At 39.1% G+C, this 16,998-nt stretch overlaps 1 protein-coding gene across 1 annotated transcript; it reads left to right on the forward strand.

Annotated features, from left to right (window-relative positions):
* The first annotated feature begins 777 nt into the window (after positions 1-777).
* Positions 778-13,589, forward strand: tardbpa (TAR DNA binding protein a). Its single transcript, XM_060851836.1, has 5 exons — positions 778-1,179; positions 3,904-4,067; positions 5,426-5,566; positions 7,722-7,892; positions 9,790-13,589. Exons 1-5 carry the CDS (start codon positions 942-944, stop codon positions 10,318-10,320), a joined length of 1,245 nt encoding a protein of 414 aa, XP_060707819.1. The 5' UTR covers positions 778-941; the 3' UTR covers positions 10,321-13,589.
* Positions 13,590-16,998: the final 3,409 nt, after the last annotated feature.

Raw genomic sequence — 16,998 nt, forward strand, 5'->3', positions numbered from 1 at the left:
TCAGCATCTACAGTCCTCACTTTCTCCCAGATCTATCCAGCCCCTTTGTAGATCATTAAGCTTGCTATATAAATGGTGGTGTTTATTTATCTCTACTGCAACAATGTCTGTAAAGCACAATTCACTATTGATGTTACCAAAACAATGAAATATGACTGAGTCACTTTCAAGGATTAGCTGTGCTCACAGGACATATTTCAGAATGGTCTGCCCCAAACAAGTGTTTTATTTCCTTATAGTATTTCCCAGATATTAAAGTTAGCATCTGTGCTAAAATGTCTTGGAATTATGAGCATTAAACATGAACAATACAATCCTAAACAACTGTTCTGCTTATTTTTCACAGAACAAGAATTATAGCAATTAAATTTTCTGAATGAGTTAAAACAAAGGCAAATTCCAATTCAGTAACCTCACCACGAGGGCGCTTCCATCCTCATACAGGGAAGATTTATAACATAGATATAACAGCAGGAACCAATAACCTCGACAAACTTTTTGACTCTAACCAGAAAACAAGAATCTTATCGAATTTGATGATACTGAATTAGACTGATGCATATAACCAATATGCAGAAATGTTTTAAATTAACAATGTGCACGTCGACCCCCCTAAAGTAACAAATGGAAGATACCCGACGTGAGCATCGCATAGTATGGACGGCCGTCGGGGGGAAGAGGGTTCGCTGACGTTCCACACACCAAGTGGTGACGTTTAGAACAGAGCATGATGACGATTCACACGAACGCCCTGGGAGAGCGCGTGTGGTGAGGTCGTGGGCGCCATTTTGTGCGCGATTCTTCGCTGAGGAAAGAGGCAGCTGCTCGCTCTCCCTCCGTCCGTCCGCAGGGGTTCACCGCCAGTCAGCCCCCCCCCCCCCTCACACAGCTCTTCTTTTTTCTCTCTTTGTCCGTTTCAATCCCCAGCTTTCACCGTGGCGATGGCAGAGTATATCCGTGTGGCGGAGGAGGAGTCGGAGGAACCGATGGAGATACCGAGCGAGGACGACGGCACCGTGCTGTTGTCCACGGTGACGGCGCAGTTCCCGGGCGCCTGCGGCCTGCGCTACCGTAACCCCGACAACCAGTGCATGCGCGGCGTGCGCCTGGTGGAGGGCATCCTACACGCCCCGGACAACGGCTGGGGCAACCTGGTCTATGTGGTCAACTACCCGAAAGGTGCCTTTGTTCGGGAGGGTCGGTCTGGGGTAGACGGGGTGGGGGGAGGGTCGGTCGGTGCGGGGTAGACGGGGTGGGGGGGAAGGTCGGTCGGGGTGGGGGGAGGGACGGTCGGTCCAGGGGAGGGGGGGGAGGGACGGTCGGTCCGGGGTAGACGGGATGGGGGAGGGAGGGTCGGTCCAGGGGAGGGTCGGTCGGTGCTGGGGTGGGGCGGGAGGGAGAGGCGGGTTACTCCCACTCCCCGGGGAAGGGAGGGAGGGTAGGTGCGCGGAGGCGGGAGTTGGCGGTAATCGCTTTCTCCTTTCATTCAAATGCAGTTTAGCGACGCCGTTGTCTCAGCCTCGTGTGCTGTTGCCCGGGCGCCATTAACTCACTCCCCCCCCCCCCCCCAAGTCGCTTCCAGCAAGCGTAATGTCGCCTCAATGACTCCTTTCTTCTGTTCTGCAAGCTCACAGCCCACCTTTTTGAAAACTGATTTGCTCTTTACATTTTTTACACCCTCCTAATGGTTTTATGCTCGCGATATTCAACGAGTACGCCTGGTGTTGCCGTAATTGGTTGGCTTAAGATATTTCAGTAGCAATTCCTATCCCCAACTGATTTCTGTCTCCTTGAAAATCGTTGCATTTCTTTGGAAGGGCGACTGCTAGTGATCAGGAGTGGTTTCTCTACAGTTTTTCCTAATGTCTAAACTGCCTTTGCAATCAGATTTTGGGGCGGAGTGGATGGTAAATTTTTTACTACTAAAAATTGGGTATGATGTCCATCAAAATGTAAAACAAAATGCATAGGCTGAATATTACTAGCGTTTTGCCATCCCTTAAGCCGTAGAATAGATTGCTAAAATAAAACAATGCAGTTAATGGCGATATGAAGCCAAAGATTACTGGAGAAAGTCAGCAGGTTTGCCAACAGTTCTGAAAAAGTTCTTTTACTCTCTACACAGATACTACCAGATCTGAGTTTCTCTAGCAGTTTCTTGTTTGAGTGGTTTGTTAGGCTATCTGAGGCCAGTATAGTCACCATAAACAAAATTTAATTCCTCTGATGTGGAATTCTAACTGTCTAAACCAGTAAATGTCTGAATTATATTAACTGCTCGTCCCTACGTTCAAGTGATAAACTGCACTAGTGCAAATATTATGAATGTATTAAGATGTTACTGCACTCTTGGATGACCAAAACACATCACTGGGGTTATGAAATATGCAGTGATTATGGCACGTGAGTGAAAATCTAAATTCTGATGCTGGATGTTAGATCTGCATGCATATGTGCAGACATACTTGGGCGTTTTAACACTTTTACAAGTGGCATTTTCTCAGCCATTCAATGATATGAGTGATCCTCAACTCCACTTTTCTACTTTTCCCAATCGAAGTCCTTTTCTGATTAAGATCTATATTGCTCTTAAGTAATCAATGACCCTGCCTCCACAGCCCTCTGAGGAAAACAATTCCACAGATTCACTACCTTCTCAGAAGAAATTCATCCATGTCTCTGCCTCAGATCAGTGAACCCTCACTCTCAGTGTATTCCTAAACTGTCCCACAAGAGGAAACAACCTTTCTGCATCTACCCTGTCAACGTCCATATGAATTTTGTTGAATTTAATAGTAATCTCTGTTCTAAATTCCAGTGAATACAGGCACAATCTACTCAGTCTCTCAAGACTTGGTTGTTGGCAATCACTTGAGTATCATTGTCCACCCAGAAAATTCTGTATCATTGGGCATAGCTTCCATGGGTTCTTGCATGGTTTGTGTCAGACCAATGTACCCCCAGTGCCATTATATTGTGCCTTTAATAAGGGGTCCAAAACTCTTCACCCTATTCTACCTGTGGTTTGACTAGTGCTTTGAACAGTTTTGGCAAAACCTCCCAACTTTTTATACATACTTCCCATTGAAATAAAGGCCAACATTCCATTTATCTTCTCTATTGCTTTTGATTGTTACTTTTTGTGATTTGTGGACAAAGACTCCAAATCTTTCCCCTGTTGCATTTTTCAGTCTTTCTCCATTTAAGTAGAACTTAACTCCTATTTTCCTTACTAAAATGAGAAGCATTCAGCTTCCCACATTATTTTTAACATTTTTCCCTCGTGGCAAGCTTTGAGAAGATTTGTAGCTCCAGTTGAGATTCCGGAAGCTTGTCCGGTGACTTTCTGAAGATGTTACTGAGAATGGTGACGAAACATCTGAAAACGAACCTTCCCACTCAGCAAGATACCTACATGCAGAATTTTTCTCCCTTGTTTAACCTGTTCTAAACTCTGTTGTCTTCCTATATGTGCTTATCTGCCAACTTGGCTGTACTACATTTGCTGTTCTCATCAATATATAGTAAGTAATTGCAGCCCAGAAATGATTGCTGAGCCAGTCCACCAATCTCAGGTTTGCATCCTGAAATGCCCATCTCTCAACTCTGGCTTTTTGTTAGCCAGTCCTCTTTCCATGCTCAAGAACAAGAACTCAAATTACTGGAAAAGCTCAGCAGGTCTAGCAGCATCTATGAAGAAAAATCAGAGTTCAAGTTTCAAGTCTGGTGACCCTTCCTCTGAAGTCTATCTATGCTAATATATTGCCTTTTGATACCATGGGCTGCATTGGTAAGGATGGTTATATGCTGTACCTTATCGAACACTGAAGCACTTGATTAGTCAGATTTGCTTAGGATGCTGAGAAACAGGTAAATGATGACTCATTTTCTCTCTGTATCTAGATAACAAAAGGAAAATGGATGAAATTGATGCATCTTCAGCTGTGAAGGTGAAGAGAGCAGTCCAGAAAACATCGGACCTCATTGTTCTTGGACTTCCCTGGAAGACAACAGAACAGGACTTGAAGGATTATTTCAGTACTTTTGGAGAAGTGATTATGGTGCAGGTTGGGTGACAATTTAATTTTAAATTGATAGTGATGACGCTGTATATGGTAATCACAAGATGGAATCCTTGAATTCCTGTGTAGAGCTTGTTTTAGTTTGGGCTATTGAAACTGTTGTTGCGGTTAGTAGTTATAATTAATAATTTTCATGTTATGCAGGTTAAATTTATCAGTTGGATCAAGTTCAGGCTTTATGTAAATGAACAAGGATGTGAATAATGTGGAAACATTGCTACTGTTTTTGTATTCAGTCTTTTGAGGTTTACAGAGGAACCTCAATTATCTGGCATTTGATTAACTGAATTTCAGATATCTGAACAAGATGGCAAGGTCACAACGCATGGCTAACTGTTATCCGGTATTTGATTAACCGAGTGAAATACTCACCACTCATGTCCTTCAGATAATCAAGGTTCCTCTGTGTACAAATTCTTTGGGATGCTTGTAACTAGTGTTACAGAAAATACTTAGTGTATTTTCAAGTTTCCCATAACCACCGTAAAGGGATTGAAATAGGTACATCAGTTTTTCAAAATATTCAAATTCCAGATCAGTGTTTCTGTTCCTTGTTAAAAAATCACACAACACCAGGTTATAGCTATCACAATTGTTAGCAGCTAACCCGAGAAGGCAACTTCAAAAAGAAGGGTTTTGTGATTTACACATGAAAGAAGTGAAACTATCACTGTATTCTAACAGATGAAAGGCTTAACAGACAATCAATTTTTCGATGTATAATTTCAGTTACATCACACCGCAAATTTTTGTTATAAATTCTGTTACGATCGAGCCTTCCACAATCACCTGATGAAGGAGCGTCGCTCCGAAAGCTAGTGTGCTTCCACTATAACCTGGTGTTGTGATTTTTAACTTTGTACACTCTAGTCCAACACCGGTATCTCCAAATTTGTTTCTTGTAGTATTTAAAGATTGTATTGAAATATATTTGCCATCATATCAATAATGGGATTGCTGCTTATGAAGCATTTGGTATAGAGAGGTTACCATAAAAATCCTCCTTTCTGAACGGTGCCCGAGATGTGGTAACCCTTGGCTCAAATCCATCACTAGTTATCTCTGTACTGAGCGAGCAGACCTACTGTCCTCTGGGACAGTGGTGTCTTTGTCTTTTAATTCGTAAAGTAAGTGTGAAATACTGGTTTGCTGAACACAGTGAACACTGTGGTGGATGTACATCCCAGTGATGAAAGGTTGAAATCTTGTTTTTGGTAATGAGCTATCCTGGTCCTCACTTTCAACAACCAGATTGTAGAATATGAAGTTTTTCAGTGTGTATGGAAAATGACATTTTGCTGTTTTATTTATGTTTGTGACTGATTCTATCTCCTTATTCACAGGTAAAGAGGGACACGAAGACAGGGAACTCTAAAGGCTTTGGGTTTGTCAGATTCACAGAATATGAAACACAAGTGAAAGTGATGTCACAACGGCACATGATTGATGGGCGATGGTGTGACTGTAAACTGCCTAATTCCAAGGTAGAACTTTTTTCACTAAAGTAACTGAATGCAGTTTTCATAAGAGTAAGCTTAAAAAGAAAAGGAAGCAAATGGCATCCATTTGGAAAGTGCTTAGTATCTAAGTGATTGTTAGGTGTACAACCTAAATTTCGGGGAGTCCTAGAGACAGTCAGCACACTGAGTCTGATTCTGAAGATGTTGGCTGAACCAACATACTCATAATCAGGCACTTCATCTGGTCAGTCTTTTAGCCCAAAGAAAAGCCAAGTGTTCAGCAGATTCAAAACAGTGTCCTTAAGTCCAGCCTTCTTGTTTTCTGTATATGAGCATACGTTCACTGATTGTTGTCCCTTTTCTTGTAATGAAGTCTCCCAAGACATTTTACAAGTTTATTAGCAAACGATTTGACACAATGGAACACAACCTCTCGTCTTCCATCCTAATTTTATGTCAGAGATTGGTCCTCAAAATCAAAGTAAAGAATGGAAAGATGGGGCAAGGACTGAATTATGGCTGCCATTTATGGAGCAGTTTAAAATTGACATATTTAAGAGAATGGAATGCACAGATCTCAAAATATAATAGGGCCAGAGGAAACTGGAATATGGATGAGCTGAATGTATAGGTTTAAATATAAGGGTGATTAACTTTAAAATGGTGTTGCCAGGTGTGTCGGAATGATGAGTGAACTTGGTATAACGAAGAATGAGGGAAGTTTATGGCAGGTGCAAAGGTGGGTGGCTGTTGAGACAAGCATGTGAAATAATCACATCTAGAGGTAGCAGATATGAATGAGAGTTTCAGCAACTGAGTGGAGGCAGAATTGAGTCGTATTAAGGCAATTGAAGCAGATGTGTGATTTGAATTTTACGATTAAGTCCATGCTAAGGTTATGGAACAGTTTAGTTCAGGTTGTAAAGGGCTGCATGCAGTATTGAACAGATACTTAGGAATGCACTTGTCTACATCCTGTGTTTTTTATATATATTTCTCCCAATCCTAGCAATTGCGGCTTTTTCAGTATTGAATTTTGCGTTAGTAATTGATTTATAAACTGTTCACGTTTTTTTTCATTGGATTCGGATGCAGGATTCCCTTCAATCCTGCTCGCCCAATTTTATAAGATAATGGCTGATCTGTCTGTCTATAATTCCACTTCACTGACTCCAATAATTGACAATGAAAAATTTATTCTTAAAGGCACAATTTGCTTTTAAAATGTCCATTGATTTGTCTTTGGTGAAGTGATCCACAGACTCTAAATCCAATGTGAAGAAAAAAGAAGTCTTAATATCTCGCTCACTCTCACACCTTATTTTGAACTGTGCCCTATTGCTAGACACTCTCAAAAGGGGAAATTCTCCTCCAACACTCATGCTGTGAATTTGCCTTGGGTCCTGTATGTTTCAATGAGATTGCCCATCATTCTTCTAAACTTGTATACACATACTGAATCTTTCCTGAAGATAACCCTTCTCTGAAGTGCTTATGTATTTTATCCTTAAGTCAACAAAAGTTATACACATCACTCTAAATGTTGTTCACCAATGTACAATTGTAACAAAATACCCTACCTATAAATTGCATTTCCCTTGCAATACACAGTTAACATTCCATTTGCTTTCCTAATTTCTTTGTCAAAATGTTTCATGTACCTGACCCCTCTGTACCGCAGTTCTGCAATATCTGTTGAAATGGTATACAAATTTTCTATCCCTGAGAGCATCTCAATTATTCGGAGAAGCATTTGCCAATTTTTGACCCACTTATGTATCAAGTCCTTGTCCATTGCTGACTTCCTATGTCATCTTCACAGCTTGCTTTATTAACTATCTTAATGTTGACACCTCATACCATCATACATCCTTCATCCGTAGACTTGATTTTAAAAGGTGTGAATAGTTGCCCTTGATTGATGCCCTTTGGAAAGTTTAAAACACTGGATCCAACTGTTTCATTTCTCGTTGAACAATGTTATCGTCTCTCATAGCTCAGGTTATCTGCACTATGCAAAATTATTCCTGGCACATTGCAAGTTGCCAGTGGTAGAATGGCCTGTTCTCTGGTTGGCTGTGGAGCATACTGATGTAAGAAAGTTTCTGGGGTTAGAAATCAAGAAGAAAGCAATCTTTGGAAATAAAGTTTAATTATTTGTGATGGTCTTTCATTGTAGCAAAATGCCGATGAGCCTTTGAGAAGCAGAAAGGTATTTGTGGGTCGCTGCACTGAAGACATGAGTGCTGATGAACTTCGTCAGTTCTTTTCCCAGTTTGGTGACGTGACCGATGTATTTATCCCAAAACCATTCCGTGCTTTTGCTTTTGTCACATTTGCTGATGACCAGGTACCTGTTCTTAGTATATATTAAGATATAGTGTTTTTGGTAAAGTTTCGATTGTCTTGCGGATGAGTAGCTTGTGCATGTTTTTGAGGGGGGCAGGCAGGAAACTTTAAAAATCAGAAATTTGCTCATGCAGCTTCTTGGTGATCAACGCCTGTAACCATGTTATGGCTGTTGAGCAGAATTGAACGTGAAAACCTCAGACTGAAATGCCTAAATTTTAAATTTATATCAGTGTGTGCCATAGCAGATGGTTTTCCTTATGGTCGTTTGGACTTGCATCATGAAGCTGTCTGTAAAAGCAAGTGATAGGCCACGCATGTCTTTAGGGATACAGGACCATGTAAAACTATTTTGTGTGCCACCAAACATAATTGGGCACTCCTGAATGAACTAAATGCTGGTCAGTGTTCCCTCTAAGCTGTACATTTGTACATGAATCTCTGTCCGGGCACACTATTAATAAATCAATTCCCTAAATGCTTTAATGGAACGGAGTGTTTAACTTAACTGCATTCCAGCAAAATAAGCTTTTGGGTTGTAATTATTTAACTTGTATGGATTTCCCACAGTTCCTGTAAGTGGTGTGAATGCATGAGAACACATATTTGAAAAGTACCATGCAGTCCACTAAAATATCATGACGTGCATGAATGACCATTTTCATAAAAAATGAACAAGTTCAAATTGGCAAGTACACAGTTTTAAAATATCTCAAAGGGTCATTTGACTTAATTTGTTTTGTAACCAAGCTACGAGTACTTGTGTTCAAGTATTATGTACATTTTTATGGGGCCTATATTTTTAACACAAAACTGGGATTTAAATAGAGAAATATCCCAAAAAGGGGTTGGGACCCAAAATGGGACTACCGGCTGAGATATTGGGCCATGAGCTTCAAAACGGCAATGTCTTCTGTAGAGATTTTCAGTTATAACAGTTGTCTCCATAGTTTCAACAGACATGTGACCCCATTCATGACCTTGCCCCCTTTCTGATCTCACTTTGGAATCGTGACAGTTTTTGTAAAGTGGGGTCACAGGGCAAAGATTTGAGAAGGACTGCTGTAAAGCCATTCCAAAAATGAGTATACGTTATATGTGTATTGATATTTTCAAATAAAGTGCAAAATAGCTGACTCCCATGATCCTGGTTTAAAATTAGGAATAAACCCCTAAAGAATGCTAAAGATGGCTTCTGGTATTTCTAAGACCATTCCTTATTTATCTCTTTACTCCAGCCTTGGCCATGGATGACTTGTATTCACTCATTGCTTTCCAACAGTCCAGTCATGTTGGAAGTTGATGTTAATTTCTGGATAATCTTGATCTTACAAGCTATCTTGGCTAACAATGCAGTAACATTAAAGTGTCTCACTAGACTTCCAATAAATACAATGGATTAAAATTTTTAGGGGGTTTTCTCTTTAAGATTAACCAATTTGAGTTTTGGGAACATGCCTAATTACTGAACAAGTTTGAGCTGTGAACAGTTAGAACAATAATGGCAGTTGTAGTAATGGAACATACTGGCTTTTGTTCTCTTCTTTCACTTTTGGTATGATAGTGTGACGAGTTACCATACATTATTTTAAGTTGCCCTGTGATTCCAGTTTGGTAAAAACAAGGCCTGCAGATGCTGGAATCCAGATTCTGGATTAGAGTGGTGCTGGACTTTTGCCTGAAATGTCAATTTTCCTGCTCCCTGGATGCTGCCTGAACTGCTGTTTTTCCAGCACCACTCTAATCCAGAACCTGTAATTCCAGTTTGTCTAATTTAAATTGGAACTGTTCCCTTGACATACATTCATGGAGACTGTGTGGGTTTTAGGTTTTGCTCACTGTTTAGTACTTTGTTAATTTGCACATGTAATTTCATTACAATTTGTTTTCTTTCACAGGTTGCACAGTCTCTCTGTGGTGAAGATCTGATCATTAAGGGGGTCAGCGTACACATTTCTAATGCAGAGCCTAAGCATTTGAATGCTAGACAGCAGCTAGATAGAGGACGATACAGTGTCAACACTGGAGGCTTTGGCAATCAGGGTGGGTTTGGTAACAACAGAGGTGGTGGGGGAGGCTTAGGTGGCAGTCCAAACAGTAATATGAGTGGAGGTGGAATGAATTTTGGGGCTTTTAGCATCAACCCAGCAATGATGGCTGCAGCGCAAGCAGCCCTACAGAGCAGTTGGGGAATGATGGGAATGCTAGCCAGTCAGCAGGGCCAATCAGGTGCAGGAGGGGCAAACCCTCAACAAAACCAGGGAAATGTACCAAGGGAACAGAATCAGCCATTTGGAACCAACAATAATTCATACAGCTCAAATTCTGGTGCATTAGGGTGGGGATCGGCATCCAACTCCGGTGGTCCTGGGTTTGGCTCTGGTTTTCCATCTAGCATGGAGTCCAAATCGTCAGGGTGGGGAATGTAAAATGAGTGTTAGGTGTTTAGCAAATGAGCAGATGGGAGTTTAGAATTCTAATAATGGTAAGTAAATAGTTTTTCCACGACATTTTTTTCTTGCTGCATAATTGAACATTTTTTTAAACGTGGTTGTGTTTTGTGATGTCGTTCAGGATACTGACAGTAAGGTGAATTTTGAAAGCTACTGTATTGAGGAACGGAACTTGCAATTCAGTAGTGCTCTCCCTGACTCATTGCAGTATGCAAATTTTGTCTCTGGTTGAAATCTTTAATATGCTTTATAATCTGTGTGCACATTGTTATTCCTTCTCCCTATGTTCTGGGTTTGTTAGTAAAGTAAGTCACATTGAGTCGAACAATGTGGGTAACTTCAGATTTTTCATGACTGCATTCTGATGCTATGCCTTCAATTATAAATTGCTAGCATGTTCTTCAATTAGATGCAACTTAATTCAAATGCATGGGAATGTTGCTACTTTTTATCTTATAGTAAACTGCATTCTCTTAGAAAAGTAACCTTTTCACTGAGTAAACTAGGTTTTCTCTTTTCTATGCAAGCTAAGTATCTGGAAGACCGTATCTTGTTTTTTAATCACGTTATATTGTATTTCCAAATACTGCATGTTGAATAGAGAAAATATTTTGTTAATCAAAAAATTGTAATAAGACCTGACAGTATGTAAACTAGGTAAGCTCACGGGTATCTTGTAAATCCCATTTTGGTAATGACTGGTTTGTTCAGATGCTGCACTGAATATAAATATTCTTAAGATTGATCAGCTAAACATCATTCTCTACCATTAGTTTTAAATGCCGTTAAAGACTAGTATTTAGTATCTGGCACTTTCTGGCTTTTTTTATCATTCTGGTCTGAAGTAATAATTCAAAACTAGCTTATTTAACTACATAATACAGTGAAGCAGAGGGTTGGGGTTAAGACATTCCATAAATTATTGTTAGGAACTTGAGTTGTGACCCACTCAGATTTTTGCAACTGTTTATTGTACCTTTGTGGAGTTGATCTGTTCTTCACCATTGCATATTTGGCTGAAGTGGAACCTACACTACCTAAGACACCTTTCAGTAAAAGGGATGAGTGAGTTTGCCTGTCTATGTAACTAGTTTCTTCAGAATAGCGAGTTTCGACCCTCAACGTTTACAAATAATGTTTCTTGTCTCAGATTCCTGGTTTACCCTCCAGTTTAGATGTTTTGATTATTGCCTTCTAATTCACTTACCCATACTATTTTTATTCTCTACGGTGACAGTACCATTTCCAGGGATACCACTTTCCTCCTTCCTGAGATGATTAGAAGGAGCATTCCAATTAGTCAAAAATATTACTCTGCTTGACCTGACTTAGATTTCTTGTATCATAAACATTTAATTATCTTTCCAAAATTCATATGCTTTTCAGTAGCTATCATAGTATATTTTGCCTAGTAACACTTAACGGTAATGGTTATGTCCAAAGGCTAGTATAATGTTTTTAATTTTAGCATCTTTAATGTATTCTTTGAGGTTTGCAGAGTCCATTATGAAATACCTAAAATGGGTTGCATGCTTTTTCTAAAGATGCAAGTGAATTGTGTGGGTAAACATGGCATTGTAAAACCGTTTTACTGTCGAGTCCAAATGGTATTCTTTCAACATTTTTGGGCCTTGTTTTAGAAAATAATATTGATAAGATTAAATGGCAGTCAACAAACTGCATATGCAATTTTGAAAGCAGTATGAAAAACCTGAAAATACCCTAGTTGAAGATATCTTTGGTTATTCTGTAGTGCTCATTTACTAAGCTTCTAGCATTTCAGTCTACATTGTCCTTTGCATATGAATGCAGTTGGTTAATCTCATCAGTATCTAGCAGTGCTTCCACGTGCACTTGGTTATGCTGTTTCATCCACATTCTATCCATCTTAAAATTAGTGAACTACTCCCACATTGTAAGCTATAAAGATAAAGAAGTGTGTCCATAATGTCACGACAGGTAAATGCAGCCTGACAAGGAATTGAAAGAACTATATTGTGGTGCAAGAAACTTTTTATATAAATATAGTTTGCAAAATCTTTAAGATGGCTGGAACATATTGAATGGTGTATTGTGTAGATTTTTCAAAAAAATTGAAATGTCTTTTTAAGGAAGTGGCCTGGATCGCCAAGCATGAACACCTACATACTGTATAGAAAATGCTTTCTCTAAACCATCTCTCTGCATTGCTTCAAGCTACATGGAGTTGCAGGTTCTGTTCAAAGGGACCACGGTGGGTGTTCCATTTTTGTCCTCTACTGTTCTTTTCAAGGATTCGTTTATCAGCGCTGTGAAACGAGATGATGTGCACAGAGCTGTGGTGACTTGATTTTGAAGCCTGGTGTGGGATTGATGCTTATGGTGTTGCCAACGAATGAGAGGGCTAGTATGAGCGAGGAAGGAGAGAGCGCGTGCAGAAACCTGGTGGTGCATTTTGAATTTTTAAACATGGCAAGATGTGGCTCTCAATCCCTTGGCATGGTGAGCGAATGCAGAGGAGAAGTGGGATACAGTACGAATGGTTTTTTCTTGCGTTCACAAAGGACTGTCCGTGACTGAGGGGCAAAAGACTCTAGTGTGGTGATACTTGCTTGTAACTTGAGTAATTGGAAACTGTTGGATGTGTTCAGTGAAATGAATATATCTAGGGGTTGAAACCGAGGAACATAGGGGCTCCACAAATTACAAAAATTGAGTTAAATTTACTTTATCTTATATTTCTTAAAACTAACGAGAATGTTTGAAAATTGATTTCAGAAAAGTTATTCTAAATTCTAATTCTGTCTTATTGGAGAACAAAAATTCTAAAGTGTGCATAAGGAATTGGTAACATAAATTACAGGTTGATATATAAAATTGGGCCAACTGTATTTGAGTTTAGTTTCAACCCCTGAATATTTTTTGTATCTTCCTTTTCCTTTCCCCTTCCCTTCCTGTTATTTGTGTGTGCCGAATGGTTGGTGATGTACTTTTGTATTACTGATATGTAAGTGTGAATAAGTGATATGATGTGGAGTTATGAAGGAACAATACTTTGTGGAGTGTATTGTGGCATTGCTGCCTGCCAGAGATGACTTGGGTGAGCTCAGTGTCCATCTCGAATAAGAGTGTACGATTGTCTGCTTTCTGCGAGTTTATTACGAATGCGGGGCTTAATAAATGATTGCTTGAGTTTAGTGTGTTTTGAAGCCCTTTTTTAATATCTGACTGTAGGGAATTCTTAATAAAATCTTGACTTGACTAAACATTTTTGTCTCTGCATCCTGACATGAAATGGGAAAAGCAACAAAACAGACTTTGATCAAAATGTCTATATGAAATATGCCAAAGCTACAAATCAATGTTCTGAACTATTTTATGCACAGATTTTACAATTCTAATGCTGAATCTGCATCCAGAACAATAACCAGTCTCTTGAATGTCAATGATTATGTATTGCAGGAATTTTAATCGGTAAATTCTACTTGTACATTCTGTCAAAGGTATTCATTTAGTGGTTTCTATTGGCCTATCCCCCTGAAAGTTAATGTGAAGTCCAGTTTCTCCCTATCGGGTTTATTTTTTCATGCTCTGATACAATTTCTATGGTGCTGACAACCCTCATCTCACCTAAGTGGGCAATCTATTCTCATCTGCCTGTACTATATCACTGTTTGTGGGCTGAAGAGCTGGGATAAAGATTTTCTGTGCATCGCAGCTATCTGCCACTGCTTAATATTTAATTAGAATCTGCATTCCTGGGTTAACTTGTTTCCAGACTAAGAATTGATCGTGTATCTTTTCTGTCAGCTTTAAGCACAATATATTCAAACATTGGACCAGATTTAACTTTGTTTTGATAACATTACCATTAATCTCATTTGGTTGAGTGTCCCATGGATTGCCAGTACAACAAATGAAAGACTAGGGAGAATCTACAGTAGAATTTGTAGATAGTGATAACTGCAGGTGCTGGAGATCAGAGTGGATAAAGATTTTTAACTTTGCACACCTCAGTCCAACGCCAGCAGCTCCAAATCAAAGCTTGATCTGCTGTGCTTTTTCCAGCTCCACTCTTTATCCATTCCTATCAATAGAATGACATGGAGAAATACAGCGCAGATGGTGTAAGGTGAATTTAGCTGAAGCTAGGGCTTGAAGATGGATTTTGTGGAGAATAATGAGCTTTTGGGTTACTTGAAGTTGGAATACTGTTTTCTCGATTGGTCCTCCAAATTCTAGAGTCTGTGGGGTTAATGCAGTGATTTGTGTCCTTAGGATATTTAAATAAAACTGACAGGAATGATCAGTACTGCTATTCCACTACTGTCAGTGACTCAGTTATAGAGTTAATAAGAGGAAGTGGTCAAATTAGCTGTGACTGACTTTGATGTAGGCATAACACCAGATGACATAACCTGCCAGTACTGTCAATAATCTTAATGCAGCCATTTGAGTCCATTCATTGTGGAACACTAATAGCAGATATGCAGGCTAGCAAAATGCTGGAGAAGTAATTGAAGGAAAATAATTACTAAAATCAATTAACTTAATTTAGATATTTATGCATTGCAGTTATGCAGATATGTATGTTTCTGATATTCTGACAATGGCAAGATATTAAGTTAGTATTTCTTTAAAATTAAGTGTCAAAAAACTCTTAATTCTGTAAGTGAAGCATTTACTAATGCAAACTTTATCTAAAGTATTTTGGAAGCTTTCTATTGATCATTTATTTGCAGGGATCTATTTATTGTCCAAATAAATTGACATTCCAAAACCAAAACCGAATACATAGGATGAGATGTCTGTTCTGCTTCCACCCTGGCGCTAATTAAAGAACAGTGGTGTCCTGGCCAAATCGACCCTCAGTCTACACCATTGAGATTAACTGACCGCTTAACTCTCCTAAATATGGGATTTTGTACAAAATGACTGTATACAGCAACTTTGAAAGAATTTATTTCCTGTGGTATTTGGTACATCAAGGAAGTGAAAGAAACTTGTACGTAAGTGATTTTGTTACAAGATATTCTACATGGTGGGGAATGTTGAAAGTTGTCTCTGTCTAGCCTTGTACATGTTTTGGTGATAGTATTTTGTTCTCGGCATATACAATTATAAATGTGAAGCTTTTCAATTTAAGAATTGTCATTTGTAAAATAATTCAGATATCGCAATGCCTCTGTAATAACTTGAGTACTGAGATGTAATGTCTGTCTCTGGCATTTTAAAACAGTGAGGCCATTTAAAATACCAGTGAACAATCTAGGAATAATCTATGGTTGTTGAAGTACAGGAGGGCGCTCAGAACCCAAGAAATCTATACTCTTGTCAAAATCTGCCTGACCACAATTCTCAAACTCCCCCGTCCCATTCCAATGTTGTAAAAAGCATACTGTATCCTACACAGAAGTTGTTGTTCTTCACTACATTATATGTATTGGTTGCCGAAAGGGCACCGCCATCACAGTTTATTTTGCTTGTTATCCACTTGGCAGTGTAATTCCTAGTATACGTACAAACATTTTAAGGAACCTTTGGCAGGTTTTATACCAAATATTCCACCCTCAAAGCCCTTACACCGTTTATTTAAAATTAGAGTTAAATGCCTCTCCTTGATGTCCTTCATGAATAATTGCATTTTCTAAAATGATTTTAACTGCAGGTAAACAGTGTTCCCACAAGTACTACACCATTTGAAATGGGCATCCACAATATGCAGCAGAAAAGGACTGAATATGACTCTGCCAGCAAAAACTTTATATTGGAAATTGTCAGGGAATTTCTTCCTTTTGTAAATCTACCAAAGATGCTTTGATCCTTTCACTCTACTGCAAAGGAATGTAAAAATAAATGTCATGGTTATGTCTATTTACTACCTTTTTTGAGATTGATAATTTGCTATCTGCTATAATGTTTCCTCTAGGACGAAGAGGATAGTGGACTTACATGCCTTTTCATCGACTGCTGTCTTTGCAGCTTTGTGAATGTCCAGTTATGGCCTCTCCCTACCCTGGCCCCAGTGAGATTTGAAAATCTAAGAATGAAGTGGTTTCTTCAGTCTATGGCTAACAACGTAGAAAACTTTCTAAGTGTGTATTAGTTTCTAGTGGTGTTTCAATAACTCCCCCTCAAATCAAACTTGTACATTTGGACATCATTCCCCAAAAATATGAACGTCTTGTGAAAACATGATAATCGGGCAGAATGATTTCACTTACCAAATTTTACATTGGCTTATTTATATTTTAGTGGTTCAGCACATCAGAATTGCTGTTTAATCAAACAGCTATTTAGAATGGATAATGTCACAGGAGGCTTCATGCGCAATTATGTCTGAAGACACAACTTGTGGGCCAAACCTGGCTCTGGTTATTTGAGGTAAGGTTCTTCGGGCTTATGCTACCTATTTGGTATTAAACATAAATAGTCTATTACATCTCCTCCAGTATGGATATTTGCATGTGTGGTGCATGTTTAAACTTTATAAATCAGTTTTGCGGTTTTACAGTTTACAAACCTACAATTCTAGTAATTATTTGCACATTGTCTTTTTGACAGTCAAGCTACACATTATATTGTGACTGTTGCCTCCATATTGACTTATCGGTTGTCTAACTTTAGGTTTTGTGACAAGGATGCCTTTTCTAATTTTTGGTAGCAAATGCATGC

Source organism: Hemiscyllium ocellatum, chromosome 37 (genome assembly GCF_020745735.1).
Source record: "Hemiscyllium ocellatum isolate sHemOce1 chromosome 37, sHemOce1.pat.X.cur, whole genome shotgun sequence".
Classification (NCBI taxonomy): Eukaryota; Metazoa; Chordata; class Chondrichthyes; order Orectolobiformes; family Hemiscylliidae; genus Hemiscyllium; species Hemiscyllium ocellatum.

Coding starts and splice junctions, on each gene's coding strand:
- tardbpa (XM_060851836.1), top strand. CDS start 942: ATGGCAGAGTATATCCGTGTGGCGGAGGAGGAGTCGGAGGAACCGATG. Junction 1,180..3,903: donor TGTGGTCAACTACCCGAAAG/GTGCCTTTGTTC, acceptor CTCTGTATCTAG/ATAACAAAAGGAAAATGGAT. Junction 7,893..9,789: donor TCACATTTGCTGATGACCAG/GTACCTGTTCTT, acceptor TTTCTTTCACAG/GTTGCACAGTCTCTCTGTGG.